Source organism: Pteropus alecto, unplaced genomic scaffold, assembly GCF_000325575.1.
Source record: "Pteropus alecto unplaced genomic scaffold, ASM32557v1 scaffold98, whole genome shotgun sequence".
Taxonomy (NCBI): Eukaryota; Metazoa; Chordata; class Mammalia; order Chiroptera; family Pteropodidae; genus Pteropus; species Pteropus alecto.
Window position 1 is genome coordinate 4,201,505 of NW_006443570.1, and position 24,814 is coordinate 4,226,318.

At 50.6% G+C, this 24,814-nt stretch overlaps 1 protein-coding gene across 1 annotated transcript in view; it reads right to left on the bottom strand.

The window, feature by feature from the left end:
- Window positions 1–1,762: 1,762 nt before the first annotated feature.
- HOXB3 (homeobox B3) overlaps window positions 1,763–24,814 on the bottom strand; it is a 26,431-nt gene continuing 3,379 nt past the window's right edge. Inside the window, exons 3-5 of the mRNA XM_025041597.1 lie at window positions 8,425–8,512; window positions 4,776–5,446; window positions 1,763–4,024 (exon numbers count right to left, since the gene is read on the bottom strand). Of these exons, the coding sequence (XP_024897365.1) occupies window positions 3,226–4,024; window positions 4,776–5,296 (1,320 nt within the window). The 5' untranslated portion in view covers window positions 5,297–5,446; window positions 8,425–8,512 and the 3' untranslated portion in view covers window positions 1,763–3,225. The remainder of the gene's footprint in view (window positions 4,025–4,775; window positions 5,447–8,424; window positions 8,513–24,814) is intronic.

Sequence of the window (24,814 nt, forward strand, 5' to 3'; positions counted from 1 at the left end):
GCAGGATCGAGCGCTTCCCTGGGCAACAGCCAGTAGGACTGTCCCTTCAGGAAATACAGCTCTCCCTAGCCCAGCTGACAGATTGTACTGCCAGATTAGAGAAGAGCAGAAAAGTTGGGTGTGAAAAGAGACCAAGAGAGCCCTCCTTCCCACAGACACCTCTTTCCCGCCCCCCCGCCCTGTTGTGCTGTGAATCTTAGCACAGATATATTCCCCATGACTTTGGCTGCTGAGCTAGTGCCTGGAATCTCACAGAGAGAAGGGTGGGGAACACCAAGCCAAGTAGGCCCTTATTTTTATTTGCAGTTCTAGCTTCAAGCCATAACTGTTTTTCAAACTCGAGCAAAATTCTCTCTATTGGCCTGCTTCTTTCCTGCTAATCAATCCGCTGCACCCCAAGAGCCAAACATGGCGCTTCATCTAGTTACATCATTCAGAAAATGTTATTCAGGGAAGAGGAAAAGAGAAAGAAAAACCCTTGAGCGTTATTTGATACCAATCAAACTTTGCACGCTCTTATGCCTTTAAATTATAGCCTGACCCAATGCTAAATTGCTTGCTGCTTGGATGAGCTGAGTCCAGTTAAAATTGTATTGGGGAGGGGGGTTAGAATTCAGGTTGCTTTTTTATTGTTATTTATTGTTGCATAAAGACTGTAATTACTAACCTTGGACTGCCAGGATGCAACATAAAAATGAAAATCAGCCCTCACTTTAAGGCTGAGGGCCTGCAACCATTCTCACCCACACTACCCCCCATCACTTCCACCAAATATATGCTCCTAATTAAGCAATGCGGGCGCATCGCTTACAATTAGAATTATGCAACTCTTCAGCAAGCAGCCATCGCTTCTCTTTCAATGAATTAGCTCCATATTTCAGCCGCCCTGTCTCCTCGCTCTTATCGACTCCAGTGACGCGGTGGTGACATTTCATCTTTGACAGACCCTCTCTATCCTCGCTCCAATGTGATAAAACTTTTATGGAAGCACGACTAAGAAATGAAGTTTTCCCAAGAATCGTACAAACAACGGCACATTAGCCTGGGGACCATTTTATTTAAGATTGGCTATAACAGCTTCTCCCACCCTCCTCCTTTCCCCTTTCCCTGGCAGGGGAAATCAAATCCACCGCCTCTCCCTCCACCCTGTTTTATTTAGTGATTTAATTTCACTTTAGTTTTTAAGACTTGACCTGAGAAGTTGAGGCCTCAGATTTTTTTTTTTTTTTTTTTTTTAGATTAATCATTTTCCTTTGTTTTCATTTTAGACCCAATGGTGGTTGGGCTTCGGGTCACGTGACCACTTCTTTGTAGCTCCGGAAGAAAACTGTGAAGTTTAGGTTGCGTGGAAGGAGCTGTAATCGGCCAGATTTTTGTTGCTGTTGTTGATGGTGGTGGTGGTGGTGGTGGTGTTTGTGGGCAGGGGCGGGGCAGGGAAGTTGTGGCCAAAGGAGAGAAGACAAAAGGTTAATGAATGAGAAAAACGGAGAAGCTAAGAAGCCAAACTGAAAAACCTAGAGAGAGTATCTAAGAATCTTCCTTCTCCCTAACTTGTTACTCAAATCTTAGCTAAAGAATTTCGCAGGATGGTTCAGGCTCATGTGAGAAAAACTGTATAAACCTGAGACAGGCAAAAGGAGGTAGGGGCCTGAGCCATGGACGAAAAGGCCAGGACAGGGGCTTCAATGTCCTTCCTCCCTTGGGGGAAATTTGGCAGTCAGCAGCCTCGCTCTGCTATCTAAATTGGACCACTAGGACAAGATAAAATTGATAACAGAAAGTTTATTCAAGAATTGTTTGACAGACAACCCTTTTAAGTAAGGAAAAAAGTAACTACTGAAGAACAAAGAAAGTTCCAATTAACTCTAATTCTACAAATTCAGGACTATACAGTGACAATTAGGAGCTGAGTTCATGCCTTTAAGAACTAATTACAATTGCTCATAAGTACGAGTTTAACATAAATCTACAGCTCTTTTCTAGAGTACAATAACTAAAATAGCTGGTTTTACATGACAGGAAACACATCCTTTATAACAAGTAAATACTAAAAAAGTACAGTTTTTTTCCTTTTTTTTCTCATATAAATACATAATGTAAGGGGATAAATAATACAAAAAAAGAAAATATTTTAACAGGCTATAACCAATAAATATATATGAAAATGTTCACTAGAACACACACTTTTTGAGCGATACTGGACTCTTGCAGGCCCAGGCATCTCTCACAGTTGTTTTTATATCCATTAAAATGTAAACTCTAAGTGCAACAAAAGTGTCCTGTCAGGGGGTTGAGCAAGGCGCACAGGCCCGGCTGCAGCCCCTGCCTGGGACAAACAGTTTGTTAAAATATACCCTGTTTTCACGTTAAGTCAAGAGAGCAACAGAAGAAAAGAAAAGTGTAGAACCACGCGTCACCGATTGCTTTCTGTGGAGAGAGGGAGATGTATTTGGAGCTGAGATGGGAGGCAGCAGAATGGGCAAACCTTCAATTCTGACAACTTGCTTGTCCTCACCGCCCAGCTTTTCCATAAATGAAAAAAATATACATTTATAATATAGACAGCTCTCACTTTCAGGATCTCTCACCATCCCTGAGCCCTCTGAAAACTGTAATTGATGGGGGTGGGGTATAGATATTAATGGCCTAGAACAGAAAAATATGGGGCTAGAAAGGGAGTGCCCAATTAACCTCAAGTAGATGGGAGGCAATTTGAGGCTTCAGAGAAGGGGGAAGGGAGCATGCTCTGTGCCCTTGGTTTTGATATGTTTTATAATTTCTTAAAAGGAGAATTGCAAGGAAAAAAAAAATCAAGATTTGGGGAAGTTACCCACAGAGATGGAAGGTAAGTTGGTTGGTGATGGCCTAGCCATCCTGTTTTTTAAAATGTGCTTCTTCTCTGCCTTGTTTCCCTATCTCCTCTTCCTCTACCCCACACCCGAGAGCGGAGTTCCAACTGGATATTGCTGAAGGCCTCGGGTTGATGGGGTCATCTCCAGTCGGCTGTGGATTCCTTTCCAACGGGTTGGCAGGCAGATGGAAACAGGGCCGGAGGACTTAAAAAAGCAACCTCTCAGGCCAGGGGGAGGGGAAGGAGCGCCAGGCCCGTTCTTCGCAGGAAGGTTCACTACCACCTCCCTCCCTGGCTCCTTTTTCAGACCTCCAGGCTGCCTCTCCTGGCTCTTTCCTCCCCCATGACCTCACTCCTCCGCCCTCCCTTTCCCATCACAGGTGTGTTAATTTGGGCGCTTCTTGGATTCTACCCTGAGGAGGAGGCGCATGATGAGAGAGGTCTGTGTAGGTTGGGTGGGGGTCGCAGGGTCCGTGGTGCTGGCTGGGAGCCATAGGGGGCGCCCCGTTGTAGTCCAGGTTCCCCGAGGGGTGATGGGAAAGGTGGTTGAGGCCGTAGAGGGAGGGGCCGGCAGGGGGCGGCAGCGGATCCGCGTAGCCACCCCCGCCCACATACACCGGGCTGCCCTGCATGGTGGGCGTTCCGTAGGCGCCCCCGTTGGTTTGGAGGACGTGGGGCTCGTAATCGGGCGCCGGGGTCGGGGGGTACTTCTGCGGGGCGCCGCAGCCTTTGAGAGGGGTCTGGTAGTTGGAGGACAGCGCGTAGGCGTTCTGGTGGGCTTTGCCGAAGGCGGGCGGGGACGGGCTCTCGTAGCTGGGGGTCATAGAATGTAAGGCGTTCATGAAGCCGGCAGTGGACTGCATGGGCTGCGGGGGGCTGCCGGCGGGGGAGGGGCCCCCTGACGACGAGGCCAAGCCCTTGGCCTTCTGATCCTTCTTGTACTTCATGCGCCGGTTCTGGAACCAGATCTTGATCTGCCGCTCGCTGAGGTTCAGCAAGTTGGCCATCTCCACGCGGCGCGGCCGGCACAGGTAGCGGTTGAAGTGGAACTCCTTCTCCAGCTCCACCAGCTGTGCGCTTGTGTACGCCGTCCGCGCCCGCTTGGACGCCGTCGACCCCGGGGGGCTCTTGTCCCCTCCCCCGCCGTTTGCAGTTCTCTGAATGGAAACTGTCCTCTTCATGAAGAGTTAAAGTTTGTATCACCTAAATTGTCTTCCTTAATAATTTAATAAGAGTCTCCCATGTATGGGAGGGCTCAAAGGGCTCAGAGAAGAGAATCAGTGGGCTGAAACAAATGCTGAATCAGTAGGCAGTGACAACCCAGTGACTCAGAGAGTGGGCCAGCCCCCTGCCCAGCGCATTAGCGGACACTCTATAATAGTGGCATTTATTAAGAGACCTGTTCTCCTCTCGCTGCCCCAGCTTATGAAAATTTGATCATGTCACGCAGACAGAGCCGCATGGCCATTTATTTAGGTCTGAATTTTATCGCGCATCTTTTCACCCCCATGCCCAATTCCAGGTCTGGAAAGACACTCCCCCCACCTTCCTGCCAGGTCCTGTGGACAGGGTGTGTGGCTGAGGAAGACCCTTGAGGGAATCTGCACATCCGTGGGCAAGGCGCAAAAGTGTGACGCGAAGAGGCTGCCGTGCCTGGAGGCCGGGACCCCGGGCCGCCGGAGCAATTGTGATTAATACCCACAGTAATCATACTTAATAATAATCAATCGTTGACGACTCTGCGTCTGGTGGTTCGGCAGCCTCGCAAAGGGCTGAGGCTGAGCGCGTGGCCTTATAGAACTCTCCGGTGCTCTGGTGGAGGGTGGCTGGCAGGAGAGGGTGTTCGAGGGGTCAGGGGTCATCAGGTGGTAAGAGGGAGGTAAGGGAACACCGCCGGTGCCGCCGCCACCTGGGCGCCTAGGGCCTGGGTGCTAGAATAACAGTGACATTCCTGGCCCGGACAAAAGCAGACGATGAGGAAGGCAGAGAGCTGGTACCTGCGCCGGGGGAGCTGTTTTTCAGCTTGGACGTTTGCCTCGACTCTTTCATCCAGGGGAATATCTGTTTGGTGAGGGTGGAGTTGGAGCCGGGACCACACTTGGGGGGGCCGCTTTTGCCCGGCCCGCCCCCATTGCTGCTGTTGCTAGTTGTACTGGTAGGTGCGGCGCTGGGCGGGGGTGAGCCGGGCGGGGCAGACAGGGGCTCGGGGGCCAGGCCAGGCCTCATGCAGCTGCCATTGAGCTCCTTGCTCTTGGCGTGTGGGACGGCGTTGCCCAGGGACTGCAGCGAGCACGCTGAGCGCTGGTAGTCGCCCTCCAGGTGCGTGGTGGCCTGGAAGGCGGGTTGGGGGGCACTGTCGTAGCCGAAGCCATTGCTGCCAGGGTACGAGGAGTAGCCTCCGAAGAGTGCAGCAGCGGCGTTGTCGTAGTAGGTGGCTTTCTGCATCGCTGGGCGAAGCCCGGGCAGTGGATGGCAACTTGCAAGGGCCTGATACCCTCACAACCGGACATTGGCACCCCTGGGGGTCACGTGAGGCTCCGGACCCCCCTCCCAGTTCTGCCCCCCTCCTCCCGGGGTCTTTTCGGAGCGGCTGACCTGCGGGGTGAGAGAAGAGACACAAGGGGGAGAAGAAGACTGGGGCTCGAATCCATCTTAGGAACTGAAAAGGGAACTGACATCAATAGGGTTTTTTCTTCTCCCCCACCCCAACATCTTCACAGCAGATGCTGAGGCCACTTCCTGACCTGAAATGGATTTCTCTTATTTCAACACTTTAATTTTAAAGAAAAAGCCCACCGGTTTTCATTTCCACTTAAAAAACAAGGACTGTACTCCTTTAGGGACTGGTTAGGTATAGAAACGTACTACTGCAAAGTCATTGCTTTCTCTCCTGCATGCACACTAGCCCCTGACCTCTCTCCTCTATCTCCCTACCTCCCCCTCCCAACTCTGGGATAGGGTGGCTCAAGAGGGGGGAGACTGGGAGACTCCAAAATAAAAGCGTCATCAACACCCTCCTCTGAGCTGAGAGTCCTCTTGCCTCTGCCTCCCTCCATGTCCGTCTAGGTCTCTCTCACTAAAGCACAGACTCGCCTGGAAGAAAAACCGAAGATCTCCAAAAGAGACAGAATGAAGAAGTTGAGCAGAGAAGCTTCTAGTTTAAGGGATCCTCTCCTTCCCCTCCCATGTCTCAAAGACAAGGACTAACAACGGCTTGACCTAGAAACTTCCTGAAGATTTTTAATCTCCAGAGCCAGCGGAACTGAGCCTCCCCCATGCCCCTGCTTCAGGTACCACCACTTCTAGCCTGAGTCTACTCAGCGAAGTGGGACCTGGCAGCAGGCAGTCCCCCAGGGGTCCCCAGTGGAGTAGGATTGTTTCCATTTCCCTGGCCAGGCTGGTTGATGCTGTGACCATTTGGCCCATATCTACCCCCTCCTTTATTTTTTTTCATCAGATTTAATTTTTTCCCACCCTTTTCTTGACAGTTTGTTTCCTTTGATTTCTTGAAAAGAAGAAAAAAAGAAACTGGATAACTGCTGAACTTTTTACTAAGAGATGGGAAAGTACTTTCTAAAAGAGAAATTTTTTTCCTTAAGGAAGAAGAAAGTCAACAAAGCAATCTGAACAATATTCTCTGGGTTGGAAACAGGGTACCCTGTTTACTGAAGTTCTCTGAGGTTTAAAAATACATAGTCATTATTTTCATGCAGCCTCTTAAAAGTGCGCCAGAAAAATAAAGGTTCAAGCTGTAATAGGATTTTGTGTATTTCTTCTGAAACTTAACGACTTCATTTCTCCTCCAGTCCCCCATCTGTCTTCCCTAATGCCTCACCATCACTTTTCATAAAACCTCCAGACTGACCCTCTCTTTTAACATGTGCGTTTGGAATAAGTTTCATTCAGTCCAGTTGGCCAACTCCAAAGAAAAATAAAAATAGGAAAATAAAAGAAAAGGCGTATGGGTGAAGGAAGTCCCTCCCACACATAAATCCTCTTCTTAGTGGCACAGATTCATACTCAAAAGAAAGCCGGGGTGGCCCTGAGTTCCGATTGGTTTCCGGGAAGAATTTGTTTCTGGGAAATACACATGGGTCTGCAAAGCAGCAGGTCCTTTCAGAAAGGAGAACTGGAGTTCGTTCGATTGACCAGGCTGACCCAATCCCTTTATTATTACTACCATTAGCCTCTGATGCTTTAACCAAAATTAACTTCGGAGAAGTCCTGGCTGAAGGGGAAATTAATTAACAGGCATCAGTTTAGTTTGTTATTAATAGAGAGGAGAATAAAATAAAAATGTTGGAGGGGTTAGCTGGCTGGGACCTGGCTTTATTTAGTCTAAATGATTGTTATAGCAATAATGATGATGATGATGATGACGATGATGATGATGATGATAAAACAATAATCTGACTAGGCGCCTGGGGCCGAAATTTCTGTCACTCCCCCTGCAGTAAACCCGCAAACCGTCTCAGCACTGAGGCCAGGCGAGTGTGGGAAGCAGAGGGGCCAGAGACGTGATAGGAAAGAATGGAGACTCTGCAGGCGGCGGCGAGGAAGGACCCAGAAGGTTTGCGGGCAGGCTTAGTCCCTGGCTGCCACTGCCGGCTTCTCTCTGCCGCTCCTGCCGCTCCTGCCGCGGTGGCGGGCGACTAGCTATGCTGGCCCAAGGAGGCGAAAAGAAAGCATTCAGGACACCGTAATGGTTAGCAGTGGCAGGTTCCAAGAGCACAGGGCTGAGGGCCGAGCACTACGAGCAGCAGCAAGTTTGGGCACTGGAGGTAACCGAATTAAAAGGCGCTTAAGCAACTCTGCTCCGATACTTTGCCAGGCTGGGCTGGAGGGCGCAGAGGCCTGGCTGACAGGACAGTGAGAAGGGAAAGATGCCGAGGGGATGGATCTGAGATCTGGGGATCCAGGAGAAGAGGGGGTGGGGAGCAGCTCTATCAAGCCAAACATGTCTATTTTCCTTGCCTCCATGTTGGAAAAATCCAGGCTCCATATGGTTTCTCAGGAGGGAGAGAGGGAGGGAGACGGTGGCTCTGGGCTTCCCTCTAGAATCTCACTGGAGTGAGCAACCCCAAGAACCCCACCTTGTCAGGCACACCGCCCCCCAGAAGAGCCAGGGAGAGTAACAATAGCTGGAGAACCCCGGGGAGAGGAGATAGGCCACCTTCCAGGACTTAAAAATATATATCATAATAATGGAAGGAAGATAAATAAAAGAACAGGGAAGGAAGAGAGAGAAAGGTTAAGCTCTTCTTAGCAGCCGGGGAGGAATTCAGCCCTGGATCTGGCTGCTGAAAGAAAAGAGAAAAGGAGAGAAACAGGAAGAGAAAAGAGAGAGGGAGAGGGAGAGAGGGAGAGAGGGAGAGGGAGGGAACACTTTCTGGTCTGTCATTAGGGCAACAATTCAATCACGAGGGCCTCATCCTTTATTGTCATACTGCGTGGAAGGAAGCTTAAAGCTTGTGAACTCTTCTTGAACCGAGATTGGAGTCATATGGGCCATAAATCATTGAGACATACTCTCCGCCATTCACAAACTGATAGCCTATTTCAGTCCAGCTTACCTTAGCCACCGACGAGGGGAGAACAGGCAGACATAATATATATTCACATCGAGCCCCAGCGCGAGCGGCAGGCGAGAAATCTCCCCTCCTTGAAGGCAAAGGAAAAAAAGACCACTGTTTAAAGCTGCGTCGCCCCCCCCACCCCAATAGCCACCCCGGCTGGCGAGCCCGAGGGGCAGACCGGCCAGAGGAGCCGCGCGGCGTCCGCTTCAATTCACTCGGCTTAGGAGCGGGGGTGCGCAGGAGGGAGGGGTGGGGGAGCGGGAAAAAAATAGAAGACCGAAAGGTGCTCGGGTGGCTGGGCTCGCAGAGAATCCAGCTTCAGGCTCCAGCGCGGCCAAGCCGCCACAGTGTGGTTGCCCTATAAGACTGGTACGCCCTACTCTCTGTAACAATGGCCTCTGCTTTTGCACAGGGAAAAAAAAAAACCACACCACACACACACACACACACTCACTCACTCACTCACAGACACTCACACACAAGCTCACACACACCCCCACCTCTCCCCCTTTAGCAAGCCTAGATGCCTGATAAGGAGGGAAGGCAATGGTGTTATTGGGGGAGGGGGAAATTTTTACAGCCCCCCCCCCAAAAAAAAGGGTGAGAAAGGAAAGAAAGTAGAGAGGTTTTTGTTTGTTTGTTTGTTATTTTTTTTTAAAGAACAGGTAAATTTTCAGATAGAGATTTTGGCAGGGGAGACAGGAGGAGCGAATGCAAGGCGAAGCCAGTTGGAATTCACCAGCTCCCCCCAGCCCACTAGTAAACCATTATGCTAATTGGAGAAGTCGCTGTTGGGAGGCCTAGTCAAAGGCAGTGTCTTCCCTGGGGGTGGGGGTGCTGGGTGCCCCTCTGCATTCATTTGCAGCAGAACACTAGGACTTTTTTTTTTTTTTTTAAGTAGTTTCACTCCTCCCGGGACTGGTGGTGGCTGAGTCTTCCACCCTCTCACTCGGGCTCCCTCCTTCGCAGTCTCCCCGGCTCTGCTTCTTCTCTCCCCCACACCCTCTCTTTTCTTCTTCTCTCCCCACAAATTTCCAGGCCCGCTTTTCAACCGGTAGAGGGGAAAAACCGGTAGAGGGGAAAGCCTCACCTTTTTTTTTTTTTTTTTAAACAGCCCCCCCCACACACACTTTGAGAACAGACAACAAGCGGTGAGTGATTATTTTAAAAATCCAGACCATCTTGCAGGGGGAGGGGAGATTGAGGAGAGGGTGACAAAAGGAGGACCTTGTGTTTAGCTTGAGCTCCAGACCGGCTGGCAGTGGAGAGGCTGTAAGAACTTCGTGGAGAAGTTTCTGCTACAGTTCTCACCTCTAGATAGACAGAATGGGCTAAGAGGTGTTAAGGACATTTGTACTTCTAAGAAGATGAGAAGAACTAGCAAAATGGCTTAATTTTAAATGCACTGGCAGAAGAGACAGAGGATAGTTGTTACTGTCATTATTCAGAACAAATCTGTTCTCTTAACTGCAAGATTTATGATTCTTGGCACAGTGAGGAGGACTACAAAAGCTAAACTTTTCTTAGGGTGTGTTTGAGAAGGGCGGGAAAAGGCAAGGAGTCCTGTAGGAGGAAGACAGGAGCCAGGAATGTAGGTATCTGCAGATTTCGGTTGGGGGTGGGAAAGAGCCATTCTTGGTGTAGGAAAAAGACAAAAAGAGCACCAGGACATTTCCAAAAGCAGGAGAGTTTGCAGCTCTGCCTAACTGCTGACTCGGGGTTTACCGGATAAAACAGAAGGCAGAGAAGTCTCTTTTCTACAAAGGCAGCTTGGAAAATCTGTTCTCTTAACTTCTCGTAGGCAGAGCCAGCCATTACTCTGTGACCTCCTAGTTAGAATATTTCTCCCATCTGGATGTACCAGGAGAGATGGGACTGGGAGAACAAAGGTGAGAGATGATATCCAGCTATTGTCTCCCTCTCAGGAGAGGGCGATTGTGTCTGGCAAAATTTCCCTCATACTCTATCATTCCCCACTCACAGGCTCTGCTTTGGGCTGAGAAAGGGTCCTACTCTCACAGGAAGCGGTCCCCGGCCTCCTGTAGCCCCCACTTCTTCCAGGCCCTCTAAGTCAAGCTTCGTGGGCTGGAGCAGCCAATTTCCTGGGGCCCTGCTGAATGGGGGGCAAGGATACCCATGGCCTCCCTACCCTCCAGCAACAGGAACTGTACAGAGTTTCCCACTGTGATGTCCTAAGGATTCTATGGCCTGCCTAGAGTTGATGGCTGAGGGAAAGGAGGGGGGGCAATGAGGATGGAGGGTGGGACCCACTTTTTCTGTTTGTTAGTACTATCAAGAAAAGAAAATGTCCCAAACGGACCCAGTGTTGAGGCTCGAGCCAGAACTCTCAAAGAGAGCCATTAGGGCTGCCTGAGCATGTAGCTGCAAGGAGTCTGTCTTGAGGTCTCTAGGCCCTGGTTAGAAACCTACAGAGTTGGACTCTTTGAGCCCAGTGGGCCAGGGACTCAGCCCAGAGAGGCTTCCAGAGGCTTAAGGAAACCAGCACCTTTGGGTCTTTTCTGTCACTCCCCCAAATTACAAAGGCAAAAATGTACCTCAGATCCTCCAGCTCTCCTAGCTGTTGTTACCACTGGCTAGAGAAGGTCAATTGTGAAAATGAAGGAGAAGAAAAGAAACTGGTCGCTTGTGGGGCTACAAAGTTTTGCCTCAAGGAATAAAAAGATAGCCCAGAGGACACCCAGCCAGTTGTGGGCCTGAAAGCCTGGGCTGCAGGAGGAGCCCACCTGGAGCTGAGCTGAGGGCGGAGGAGTTGTCCAGAGACAGCAGTGGACCCCTCCCCTCCCGGAGGCTCCTCAACTCCTTGTGGTCCCTTCTGGCTACATAAGGAGGTGGGGCGCAGTGGGGTGGAAGCAAAAAGAAGAACTGGGGAGCAAGAAAGCCTACCTGGAGAAAATTTCAGAGGACATGCACCTCCCAAATGCGGTAGGAGATGGAGTGAGAACTTCTTAATTAATTCTAGAGAGCATAGCCCATTCGAAATGCTTGGGAGGCAATTAGATCCAAGTTTGGTTTATTTCTTGCCTTTTCCTTCCTTTCTCAGAGATTTCTGGCTGTCTGGTTGCCCCTGTTTGAGGCTGGGAGCGTGGGGGTTGGAGGTAGAACAGGCAGGCCTGAGAGCGCCCATTTCGTTTGAGGTGTTGATGCAGGCTAGGGACCTTTCAAACTTCAGGGGACAAAGGCGGGGCAGTGAGGAGCTTGGGGACGGAACTTGGGGTGGGAGACAGCAGAAGGGTCAGAGGGAAGACTTTGGGGTCTTTAAAAAGAGGAGTGGAGATGGCTTCACCCCTGTAGTAAAGTCATGATTTAGGAACAGATTAGAGAGAGGAGAGAGAATAATTTCTTCCTGGACTCAAGGAGGGAAACTTGGGTAACTGTGTGTTGTGTGTCTGTGTGTGTGTGAGAGAGAGAGAGAGAAAGAAAGAGAGAGATTGAAAAAGGAAAAAATGGAGAAAAAGATTAAGACACAGTGACCTAGTGTAATCTAATAAAGGCAAAAATTAATAATAAAGGTAAAAATTAGAGAAAATGTTCCCCTTCATAGACATTCTTTTCTCTCTGATTCAGTTTCTGAAAAGCCGAAGCACTCCATCCGGTACTGGCACTCCGCTCCTCCCATCCTGATCCCTACCCAGTACCAGGGGACAAGGAGCACTTTAAATTCCCTTGAGAGATCACTGGCCACACAGCCTTCTAGGACTTTGGGGGATCATTTCTGTCCTTCCTCCCCTCCCCCACCCCCGCAAAAAAAAATCCATCAAAGAGCAAACGACAATTCTCAATAAGCACAAATTGGCTGACTACTTTAAAACAGTAGTCAAATTGGCTGACTCCTTCTGATTTCTGATATAAGCCTTGGGGCAACCAAGCTGCCCCCCGCTTTGCCAGCCCCAAATCCAAAGCCTGCCTGGCTCTTGGAGAAGCTGGAACTTGAGCTGGGCGGGGCATCTAATGATCTGTTTCTTTCTGGTCCTCTCTGGGTTCCCGGTCCCACACTCTGTTCCAGTTTTACTGCCTAACTTTGTGGCAGCGGCGGTCATGTAAAGTTCACACATGCACCCGACTCTCCATCTCTTCTTAAATATTAATAAAGATTTCAAAGCTGGGGGTCGTAAAATGAGAATTGCTACCGAAGACAGCTCTTGGTATTTAGTTCCCCAACCCCCATCCTCTAAGATGCAGGAGCAGGAGGGAACAAAGGGGCAGCGGCGAGAAGATGATTCGGAGCCTCGCGGAGGCTGATGTAGACCCGGATCAGCAGAAGCAGAGATCGAAAGAACAAAAAGGCCACTAAGGCTGGAGAAGAAAAATCCAAGGTATACTCTCCCCGACTCCAGGCCGCAGGGCGAGAGGGAGGCGAAGAAAAATAGACAGCCTTGAGGCTTTGCAAAGGATACTCAGTGACCGTGGAGGCCGCCTGAACTCGCTGACCAGCGGCTGGTGGTGCCGAGAGCCAAGCCGAGAGTTACCTGCAGGCCGGCCTTTCCAAATCAAGGGTCCCCTCTCATCTAGAAGCTCAGTCCCAGCCTGACAAACCCCATCCCGGTGGATGTCAAGACAAAGGTGGGCAGAGTGGAGAAGGCTAGAGGAAAAGGGGCAAATCTAGGACAGCTGGGTGAGGGGTGCTGGGGAAGGGAGGGAGAAGCAGGCAAGAGAGGAACAGGGGCCCAGCCGCTGGGAGTAACTGCACAGGTCTCTCCTGACAGATTGGATGTTTCTCTCCCAGTGACCTCTGTTTAGCAGACAATAACTCACCGGATTAATGACCAATCAGCAGAAGGCCTTCTGAATTGCCTCCAAATATAAAACTCCAAAGTGAGAATAGGATAGGGCGAGACTGGACCTGTCAGACCCCTCTCTCTCTCTCTCTCTCTCTCTCTCACACCTCTCTCTCTCTCTCTCTCTCTCTCTCTCTCTCTCTCTCTCTCTCCTTCCCCCTCCCCCTTTCTCTCTCTCAAAATAGGGTTTGGGATAAGGCTTTAGGAAGTGAAGTTATCTGACCAGGGACTCTGATTTCCAGAATCCCAAAGATAAAGTTATTTGCCATCTCTTCCTACTTCTTCCTGCACAACTCCCTGACCACACCTCCTAAGGCAGTCTGGAAACCGCCTCTCCTCTGCTGGCCTCTTCATAGCCCTGATCCTACAAGTAATCTCCCTTCTTACAACCCAGCAACTTCTGAGAAACATCCACCCCTTTGAATTTTATTTTCTATTTGGGAGAAGAGATGGAAAATAAGAACTAGAATTGGGGTGGTGGGGGGAGTTATCAACTACCTTGCAGGTCTCCTGTCCTGGCTGCCCTGGGAAGAAACGTGGTAGATAGAGTGCCATGGCACACTGTGTGTGTGCTCTCTCCCAGGAAGAGAAGATCCTAAGGCCCAGGGGCCAGGGTGAAGCTGGGTGGGGAGCCTGTGGCCTGCCATCACGGAATCAAATTCTGAAACCACCATTCAGTCCCTGGCTGGAGTAGAAGGAACTTCAAGAACTACATTCTAAACAACTCCAAACTAGGCCCCAGCGCCTGGCAGGGAGGGTGCCTTGCACTGTGCCACCGAGCCCTCCTTCCTTAGCCTCCCTCCAAATGCCAATCACGGCCCAGTCTAGCTAGCAAGCCCTTCTCTAGTGCCTTCTATCTCCATTGCTCTTGGACACCTGAGCTTCTCCTCCAACCTTCGGGGGAGGAATGCCAGATTCCAGTGGATTTCCTAGAGCCAGTCTATCACCATCCACTGCTCTGGGCAAGGACAAACTCCATGTATATTGCAGATAAGCATGCAGTAACTTCTGTACCCAATGCCCACAGAACCCCAGGACATGCAAGAGAGCTGCATCCAAGCACTAGAAAGTTACTAAAGGTCAGAACTCAGAGAACTCAGGGATTATCCTGTTGACCCCTGCCACTGTTACAGAAAGAGAAACTGAGGCCCAGAGTGGGAGAGTGATTTGTTTAAAGTCATCCTTTGGATAGGCTTTGGAGTCAAGAAGGAGGCTTGGATTCTAGGAGGTCCAGACTTGCCATGTGAGCAGAGAACTGCTTGGTCCTCAGTGTCCACTTCTGTAAAGCCAGAGTATGTGTGTGGAGGTGAGGGGTTGGGCTAAATGATTTGAGGTCCCTTTTGGACTGAGAGTCCGTGGCTCTCTATATGCTGATGTAAAAGGGAGTGACACTAAGCAGTAATAATAAACTGAGTTCAGACAATAACTGGCACCAACACAGCCACACGCAGGATATTTCCTTTTGTGATTTAAATGCTTATACCCCCATTACTAGCCCTATTCCTGGTCCTTTTTGCTCCACAGAGGCTCATACACTGGCTTTTACTGCTCTTCTGTGTGTGGGGTGTGGGTGGGTGGGGGTTGTTCTCTACCTTCATCACCAAGTCAAAGTGCTGTTTTTGTATACAGGAACCGGAGCAGTAAATAATTAATTTGTATAATTAAAGGACGAAGGCTTCAACCTGACAATTTTTAACCAGGAGTCAATGCATCCATTGTACCAGCCTGGCCTTCTTACCCGACCCCCAGCTCTGCCCACACACCACCAGCTTCCTGACTGCCTCCCCCCAGTTGGAGACCAGCATTCCCAAGACGGCCAGCAGGGTTCAGGGAGTCAGACTGCTCCCTCCCCACAAAGTTTCCTTCTGTGCCTGCCTCCCCCCAACCAGAAGTCAGTCTGCTTGCAGCTGCCCCTCACAGCTTGCTTTCCCTAGCCCCTAAAGCTGTGCCAGGCTCCAGGTCCAGGCTCCCTGCTCTTAGGACACACGTAATCCACCTCCCCAGCTCAAGATGCCCCAACAATACAGCGAGTTTGCATTTCAAGAAACTCCCATTAATATCAATTTACTTCACTGAAACCTCGGGTTCTTCATCAAGTTGATGATTTATGATAAAATCAATTAAATTATGGCCACTTAGGGCCCAGCCGCTTCCTCTCAGATTTCATTGGTGTGGGGCCCAAGTGTCTGGTGGAAAAATGCAAGTTTAGCTGGAGGCGAGGAAAGATAATTCTGCGGCTGAGAAAATTTAATGCAAAACAATTTCCAGGCAAAGCCAGGCGTCTGGACAGAAAGGCAAGAGTCACCAGTTGGCCTGCGGAAATAACTATCTGGGGGTCAAAATATTTTTCTCCCCACCCCATCATCCTGCATGGCTCCCTTGCTCTGTTCCTCTTTGTGCTCCCTTGCCCCCTCCCCCAAGCGAGGACTTCAGGGGAATTTGAGCGGTAATGGTGGAACCCAAGCCTGCCAGGCCCAGCCTCAAACCACCAATCTCTCCTACTATCCCAGGCCTTTTTCTCCTCTCTCTCCCCTTCCCACACAGCTATGCTCACTAATTCTTTACTTTCCCATGGTAAAGTTAAAGGTTCAAAGTGAAGATCAGGTGGCGTGGGTAGATGGAACAGAGGGGCCCGGGCCAAGCCAAGTGGACTCTGCTGCATGTGGCCGTGGGAGGAAAGAAAATACAGGCGACGAGACAGAGCAGTACCCTGTTTCAAGGGCACGGGGCAGTGAAGTGTAGCCAGAACTACCCCATCCCAGAGTACCAGGACCAGAGAACACCTAGTCTCCCTCCAGGGTCCCATGTGCCCACTCACAAAGCCATGCTGCACCGGACAAACTTCAACCCAAGCACTCACGCCGTACACAAACACACCTACACATGTGCTTAGTTGCACACTCTTCTTATACCTCACACAGACCCACCACAGCCTGTGCCTGCAAAGAGACAGTTCCCACCATCTCCCCACATCTGGGAAAATAAATCGCAGCAAATCAACCTGGCATTGCCTCTCAGTCCAAAGAAAGGAGCTTCTCCCACCTCTACTCTGTTTGGTTTTTGGTTTCCAGAGCAGGCAAGGAGTAAACACAGCTTCTCTGAAGCCATAAATCACCCCCTCTCCTACCTTCTCAGTTTAACACCCGGCCTCAGCGCAGCCCCTGGTACATCTAGCTTCAAATAACCCGCCAGGTGCTAAAAAAAAAAAAAAAAAAACTCGGCCATGGTGGCAGCTGGACTGTGGGAGCAGGACCGGGCCCTGCGCTCCCCCACCCCAGCAGATGCCCCTCACAACCCACAGCTCCTAACTCCCCTGGAAAATCCTCCATGGACTCCAACACCCTTCCTGAGGGGGAGAGCTCCCCCATCCCCTAACCGTTCCTGTCCACACACCACACGCACAGCTCCACATTCCTCCACACTGTCCTGCATACCAGGATCCCTCCACTGCCCGCAGTCCGAACCCGCCTCTTAAGTTGCCCTCATCATTATCTTCCATGAATCGGATCCAGCCTTTTTGCTGACCCAAAAGACAGGTCTGATGGCAGAGGTCTCAGTCACCCCGCTCTCCACCCCAAGCCTGTCCTCGAGGGTTCCTGGATGAGCACCCACACTTACCTGTGCGTCTCCCGCTAGGGCGCAAGCCGCAGCGGGCGCGCGCGGGAGTCAACGGCCAGGCCCAGGTCCCTCAGCCCTAGCTGAGGCTCGGCCGGCCGCATCCCGGTGGTTATTCAGACCCAGGCAGCCCAGGGCGACGGGCCAGCGCGGGGAGAGGCCGGGAAGAGCTGCCCGCACCCTGCCCCCGCCCCCGGCTTTGTTCGGCCTTCGAGGCCGCGGGGCTTTCGGGCGCGCGGGGGCTTCACTCGGGGCGCCCCTCTCCGGAGAAGCCGGGGTTCTCCATCCGCTGGGCCAGCCAGGCACCGAGCTGGAGTCGGGGCTCTGAGAGATGGCCAAGTTGCCAGGCGAGGGAAGCCGCGACTGACGCGGGGCACAGCGAGGCGCGGGAGCGCCGGGGCGCCATGGCGGAAGGCGGGCGCACGGGCGGCTCTTCAATGTCACCAGCAAAATGGGTTCCATATGTCCGGCCCGGCGGAGAAGGGAGGGGAAAGGAGAGAGTTCTGGGCAGGACAGGACGGGAGGATGGGGGTTGGGGGTGCGCAGCGAAGGGAGCAGAGCAGTGGCGAGGGGGTAAGGCAGAGACTGGAGAGGCCAGAGAGGTTTGCATTTTTCAATTTTCCCGGAGTTTTTTTTTTTTTTTTTTTTTAAGCTGCTTAGGCTTGTAGGAACTTTCTTTCCCTTTTTCCTTTTTCCTTTTCTTTCCTGAAAGATGGGGGAGGGAGATGATTAGTGAGGGTAGCATCCGTTTGTTCAGACTGGGGATTCAAGGGAAGGGATGTAGATTGGAGGTGAAAGGGAAAGTTCTTAGGGGGCTAGAAGATCAACTCCCAGTCCTTAAAGAAGGAAGAAAGAGACCAAACCCACTAGGGGGAAGAGAGGCCAAAGAAAGGTGCCAGGGTCCAGGTGTGAGAAACTGACCTCAACCCACCCGCCCACACCCACGGTGGAATTCTATTTTGGGACAGTTCAACCATTAAGTTACTACTTACTGCTGGTGGTGGGAGAGGAGATTCAAGTGCGGGAGACTCTTAACCATTCCCTGACACTTCGGTTCCTGCCCCAGCTCCCCCCCACCTGATTTAGCACCCCCAGGGTCTACTCTAGAGGCAGTCCTTCTGGGATGGCCCCAGATTTAGGCAGCTGCTTGTAAAGAAAGCACGGACTCTGGAGGAGCTTCCAGACCCTGAAGCCCTCTCCCCTCTATGCCTGCCCCCCCCACCGCCCCCCACTCAAGGGCTTGGACTCTTTCTGTTTCTGTCTCTCTTGCTCTCTCCCTCTCTCTCCCTCTCTCTCCCTCTCTCTCTAACCATCTCTGCTGTCTGTCCCTTTCTCTCAGCCCCTTTGTCTTCTCTGTACTACCTCTCCCTGTGTCTTAAGTGACTTTGAATTGAATCTTTCCAAGGACTTGGGAGTGTCTCCAGAAATCATTTCTGGGTTCCCTTATTAGGCTGTCCTGCTCCTTGGGACAATGTGGAGCCCTTGGCCTCAGGGCCCTCTGCGGGGAAGACTCACCTTTCTCTCATGGAGATATTCTCTTCTACAGAGAAGGAGGCAAAGTGAGTGGTTTCCTTTCCACTTTCCTTCTCACTTAACTCGTGTGTGTGTGTGTGTGTGTGTGTGTGGTGGTTTCCTTTCCACTTTCCTTTCACTTAACTCGTGTGTGTGTGTGTGTGTGTGCGTGTGTGTGTGAGTGTACATGCATCCAAGTTGTGGGGTTCGTTCTTCCAGGACAGCCTCCCTGCCTCTCTGGTTTTTGTCTCCACTCTTCCTGTCATCCTCTCCTTGGGTTCTGCCTTGACTTGCCACCTCAGGAAGGGATCCTGCTGCTGCTTCTCTCTCTGGGGCCCTCTCTTTTTCCTTCATCCCCTCTCTCCTCATCTTTCTGCCCAACTCCTCTGGTCATTAAAGTAGTGGCAGCCCAGCTTCTCAAAGGAACAGGGAAAACACTATAATTATATAGAGAAAGTGGACACCAGCAGAGTCTGGGGAGAAGACAGAGTCAGCAGTTTTCCTAAAGCCCCTTCCATGAAATGCTTTCTACCCCATCCTCCGAATAGCACAAAAGCAAATGGGGGGTGTGTGTGCAGAACTGGTAAGAGGCAGAGTGCTTCATGGTTAAATGAACAAAATATCTCTGTTTTTTTAAAAAGTCTTTTCAAACTTGCTGATTTGGGAGGTAGGCCTATATGTCTGGATGGAGGGCATCAGGCCTCACATAGGAAGATTTAGTGAGGGGCCAGTGACTGAAAGATAATGGTGGAAAGGGACAGTCTCCTTGCTTTTGTCTCCTGGGGAAGAGTCTGTGTGTGAGTTGGGGAAAGGAAAGGGGAGGGGGTAGCCCCAGGGCCAGAAGAGACAAAGACCTGAAGGGGGCTGAGAGAACAGAGAGGAAAAGAGGGGATCAGACCTCCCCGGCACAGGCACAGGAGAAGGCAGCAGTAGGAGGGGAGAAGGGGGAGGAGCTGGGAACACAGGGGCAAGGGGCTGTGGGACTGACTCCCAGCTCTCCCCATTAGCTATGGCCTGTCCCAAAGAGCAGATCCTTCAGCCTTCACCTTTTGTTCTCTATCCTCCAAAACAAGCTGAATTCAAAAGCTAATAAACTCCAATCTACCTCTTCCTTCTTCATGTTCCTCCTCCTCTCCAAGGGAGAAGTAACCCTTCCACACTCCCTCAGGGATTCCAAGACTGGCCTAAATTCTGGAGCTCTGGATTGGGGGTGAAATCACCCTCTCTACATTTACACCCCCACTTCTCAGGTAAAGGAGAAGGAAATACTCACCTCCCACACCGTGTGTGAGGTGAGGGGTGAGGAGAGATTCTCTAATACTGAAGGACGGAGGGCCTGAAGGGCTTGGAGCCCCCATCCCTCAAGTCTCTTTGCCGTCTCACCCAGCCTTTCACCCCTCCCCGTGATCTCTAGCCCTGTCAAAGCTGCCTGTGAATCCAGACTCCACCCAGTTCCTTTCTTCCAGTCCAGGTAATGCCCCCACCCATCCCAGCCTAAGGTCTTATCCTTCTCTCTCTTTCTCCCTAAATCCTTTTCAACCCAGACTCCTAAATTGGAAGGCTTCACCCACCACCCACCCAGCTCAGCGCCCACTTAGAGCAGAGCATGGGAGCCAGCTCCTGGATGTTCCACCACTGGGGCCTAAGCTGCCACTCCATGCCATGAGTAATTAACACCTGAGCACAGCGTCACTCTAATCTTCTTACTCAAAGGTTTACACTAGCAGGCAGAGTTAAATATCACAGATAATAGTGACTATAAAGTCATTTGGCCCAGCTCCAGCCAGGGAAGAAAAAGCCAGCAGTTCAGATAGGATTTAGCAAAGGCTCTGGCCCTCTGCCCCTCTGCCCCTCATCCACCACAACTTTGGGGTTGCATTGTAACATGTCCCCAAAAGCCACCTCTGGCTTTGCTTTAGACCAGCAGACTTTTTCCTGATGGGGATGGACTGAGACTGCCACAGGAAACCCTAGGAGAAAGTTGCCAGCTCTCCCCCTCCCCATCTGCACCTTGTTTTCTTCGTCTTTGGATGGGGGCTTAGGGAGAGGCACAATACTCCATGTCCTGGAACACTCCAACTTTCTGGGACCACCTGATTCCTGAAACATTTCTTTTCTAGAAAAACTTAGAGAACTTCTCCCAGCTTTCGCCCCAAACATACATAGTCCCCCACTGCTGAGGAAACTTTCTTTGTTTCAGGAGGTCGAAGGAAGGCTACTGGGGTGTGAATTCATTTCCGTGTTTTGTTAGCCAGGAGGGTGGGGAGCCAAGGCTTCCAGCTTCTCTCCCTGGCCTTCGCCCTCTGCCTTCATTGTCTCCCCCAATTTGAGCAGCTCCTTCTCTATCCTAAATACCCTGCCGTACACAGCAGTCCTATAGGTTAAGCTTTAACACTACAGCTGAATCTTTCCGGCCCCCTTCCAATTGCACAGGACTTCGATTCGATTATAAAAATCTCTGCCTTCACCTCCTGTAATTTCTTCCTCTGCCTCTACCTCTCTTGCCCTCAGACTCCTTCTGCCTTCAGAGTTGGGCTCTTTCCCCGCAGGCTGGAGTCAGAGCAGCCAAACTCCTGGAGGGGAACCGCTGAAAAATGAAGCTCTGTCTGCTGCTGCAGGAATGTTGGCTCTATCAGGCTCGCAAATATAATTTTTATATTAGGTCGTGGTCTTTGACTGGGTTTATATGCGAATGAGGCATTTCTGGTTTACCAAATTTATACAAATCTCACCTTAATTGATAATCACGGATGCCATAATTTAAGACCTCCAGCTATAGAGCTTTCATATTAACTGCTGATATATTACTGTAAATCGTCTGAAATAACCAACTCCTGGGAGCAGAGCAGAGAGGGAGGAAGTGCCTCCGAGAGCCACTCTCTCCCGGCTGCAGAAAATAGCCTAGCTTCCACATCATTTTCCATGAGAAATGATTTATCGAAGACATGGCCATAAACAACACAACTCACTCACAAACACACGCAGACGTGCGCACACACGCGCACGCACACACACACACACACAATGGCTGGCATGCTGGTCGAGAAGCTGACACCCATATTGCTATAAATCAAGAAAAAGGTTGAAGGAGAGGGAGAGGGAGAGAGAGAGAGAGAGAGAAGAGGAATATTCCTAAAATCTCTATGCAATGCCTCAATGGGTATAAACACACAGAGCACCGTGTGAAGAGAAATGGCAGGAAATGAAGATGGCTATTTGTCACAGTTTACGACAATAACATTAATAACAAACAATAAATTTACATGGACATATAAGACGCGGTAGGTAGTGAGAAATCCCTTCTACTTACAATACCCCAGCCCGCGGTGTGGCTCCGGCTGCGGGGCTGTTTTATTGCTGCCTCCCTCTCTTTTTCTCTCTCTCTCCCTCTCTCTCCCCCTCTCTCTTTTTTTTCTCGGGGTACAGGCTTGTTTTTCAAAGGACAGTTGAATTGCACGTCAGAAACAGGGAGACCGAGCCTGCGATTTTCCTGACGAATACATATCTATTCTGCAACCTCGGCATTAATTATTTAATGAATCACGTGACCAGGAGGGGGAAGGGGGTCTTTCGATTTCAGGCTCAAAGTACCACTATGACCTTCCCCTTCAGGAGGAGAAATTTTCTTGCAAAATAGTCCCCCCCCAACCCACCAATGAAATAGTAGTGAGTTGTCCTTCTTTCTCTCAGATTCATATCTATACCTACTATATCTACAGCTCCCTAAACACCCCACCACACGCACTTACCCACAGCCCACCTCTCCTCTCTCCCTTCTCCTCCTGCTTCTGCTTAGTTCGTGAAGGTGCAGAAATAGTCTGCAGGGGCGTCTGGGGGTGGGGGTGGGGTGGGCGCAAGCCCTTCTCCAAGCCCTTGGATTTCTCAGCTTCCAGTTCTCTCTGCATCCTTTAAGATTAAGATTTCCCCCCAACTCCATTCTCTCCCTCACTCCTAGGATACTGATTTTAGTGGGATCCACTCCCCTTTTTTGTAATAATAATCAACAAAATTTCTAAAGGGACCAGTTTTTAAAAAAAACACTTCATAAGTCCATGTTGTATGTATAAAGAATGGGGTTTCTGGCTTTCATTCTCTTTTTGATCTTTTGTGATACCTTTTAAAGGGGCAGAAAAGGGACAGGGCGAAGAAGCGACTCTGGGACTTCTAGAGTTGAGAGTAACCGCAAGGGGGACTTTTCTCGTTTTTTGGTGTTACTATTATAGGAAACCAGATTCTACTGACTCACTGAGAATACGCTCCAGAGACAAAGACCCAGACTAAGGTTTCTACACAAAAGAAGTGGACACTCGGCCTCTCCCTACCTATGTTACACCCTGTTTCAGTCCTCCCACCCCCAACTCCAGCAAAGACAGCTGGAGATTTGAACTGGAGGGGAGGGGAGGGTAAAAGGAAGAAAGAGGCTTTGAAGTCGGCCTGGCAGCCCCTGGTCCCTATTTCCCAGGTGTTAGTACCCTGAGCTTCCAATTGACAGACAATGGAGCCTGATCAATGGAAAAAAGGATGGGGGGGGGGGATGGAAATTAAAGGGTTGAACACAGGGATGATAGGAGAAATCCATTCCCTAGGCCTAGAGGGAGAAACATACACAGATGCCTTCATCTCAGATATAAACAAAATAAAACGTCCCCCAAACCTTCACATACAGCTCAGCCCCAGAAAGAGCAGCCCAGTTAAAATCAGAATCGGAGTTCTTGGCCATGGAGTGGGGTAGGGGTGCAAAGGGGAGCAGAAAAGACATTCCCGAAAAAGCCCCGCGCAGAACATTCCCAGCCTTATCTTCAGCAGCTCGGGGCAGCTCAGTCACAGCCGCGGGGGCAGACAGGACATGGGAACAACAAATGCGGTTTAAGGTAGGGGAGCTTGGGTCTTAGGGCTGCTCTGTTGGTTTGTTTGGCGGGGTCTGAACCAAAATCAGCTCAATGGGTAAGAGGCTGAGGACCCAGAGGCTTTAACAATTCCCAAGAAACAGCCACCCTTGTGTCAGCCTCGGTAAGGTCCAGCTGTGGCGGCATCGCAGCCCCTGCCGAAGGCACTGGGCAGGCCTGGCCTCCTCAGAACCCTGCTCCTGACACATAGGTGGGGCTCCGGCAGGGCCCAGACTCTGTAGGGGGGTGGTCAGCTTTGATTGTCTAGATACAAAACACAGCCTGATGTTGAATTCAGCCTGCTCTCAACATGGGCCCCGCGCCTGGCTCCAGCAACTCTCTGCAACTCCCTGCGAGGTCCTGACCACAAATCCATTAAAATGGTCTCCCAAAGAAAACTCTCCACTAAAGTCGAAAAGAAAAACATGAGTGAGAGAGAAAAGACATGATACGCTGGAGCATGGGGAGGCAGCAATCTCTAAAACCAAGAAATTATTTTTAAAGACAAGAGAAAGAACAGCAAAATGACACGAAGGCACGCCGGGCAGGTTCTGTTAAAATGCCCACACTCTTTTCAGATCCTGGGAATGTCTATGTTCAAATAAACAAGCGCCAAGCGCGAGCCGAGCACTTTCTTGCTGCCGATAAAGCGAACGTTTATACTGTGAGAAAGGCCAGATTGATTTACGAATCCGAATGCGCCGGTTTTATGGCTGATCACAAATCCGTCAGCGCTCAACTCACACTGGGAAACTTCCCCACTCCGTTTTCCAACCAGACCCCCTCCCTGGCCGCTTCCCAGGGAGACCCACCACAGGCGGGCGCTGGGGCTACCCCAGTCTGCCCAGGCAGGTGGAAGTAGGAGAGTTGGATGGAGAGAGCTGGGGACCTGGAGGGAGGAGAGGTCAAAGATGAGGAGGACTAGGGGTGGCTGCTGAAATTGTACAAGGTGAGCCCAATGGGCTGTGGAGCCTTAGGCAGAGCTCAACTCTGCAAAGTTTGGGGTCTAGGAGTGAAGGAAAGGGGAGATCTTGAAGTTCCCACCTGCGGGGCTAAAATCCTTGAGTGAACCCCAACCTTCCCTTTCCATTGTTTTCCTCCTCTTTTCCACTGTTGAATCCCTAATTTTCACATTGCAGAAAGAAGCTTGTAAAGTCCCAGGTGACTAGATCTTTGTCATCGGTGTTTATAGAGAGCCCACAATTGGTTACCTGCCCTTATGAGTAATAGGTGCACATCTCCCCTGAGCCCCAAATATTTTCAGTCCAGGAGCAGCTCAGCTCACCTTTCTGCTCACTTCCTTTCGTTCCTGAGGCCTCTAACCCCTGCATTTATTATGCCACCCAGGGACAAAAGAGAGGATACCGACCAGGGCGTTATTTCTTGCCTAAGACAGAGTTCCTAAGTTACAAGAGACAATTTACAAAATGCAAACCAACACCCCAAACATAGTCCAGCAAGGTTCTGTCTCTCCTAGTTTTAAGTTCCTAGTCAAAGTTCCTTTCCCAGCTAAAGCGCTCTCTCTCGCGCTCTCTCTCTCTCTCTCTCTCTCTCTCTCTCGCTTTTGCTCTCTCAATC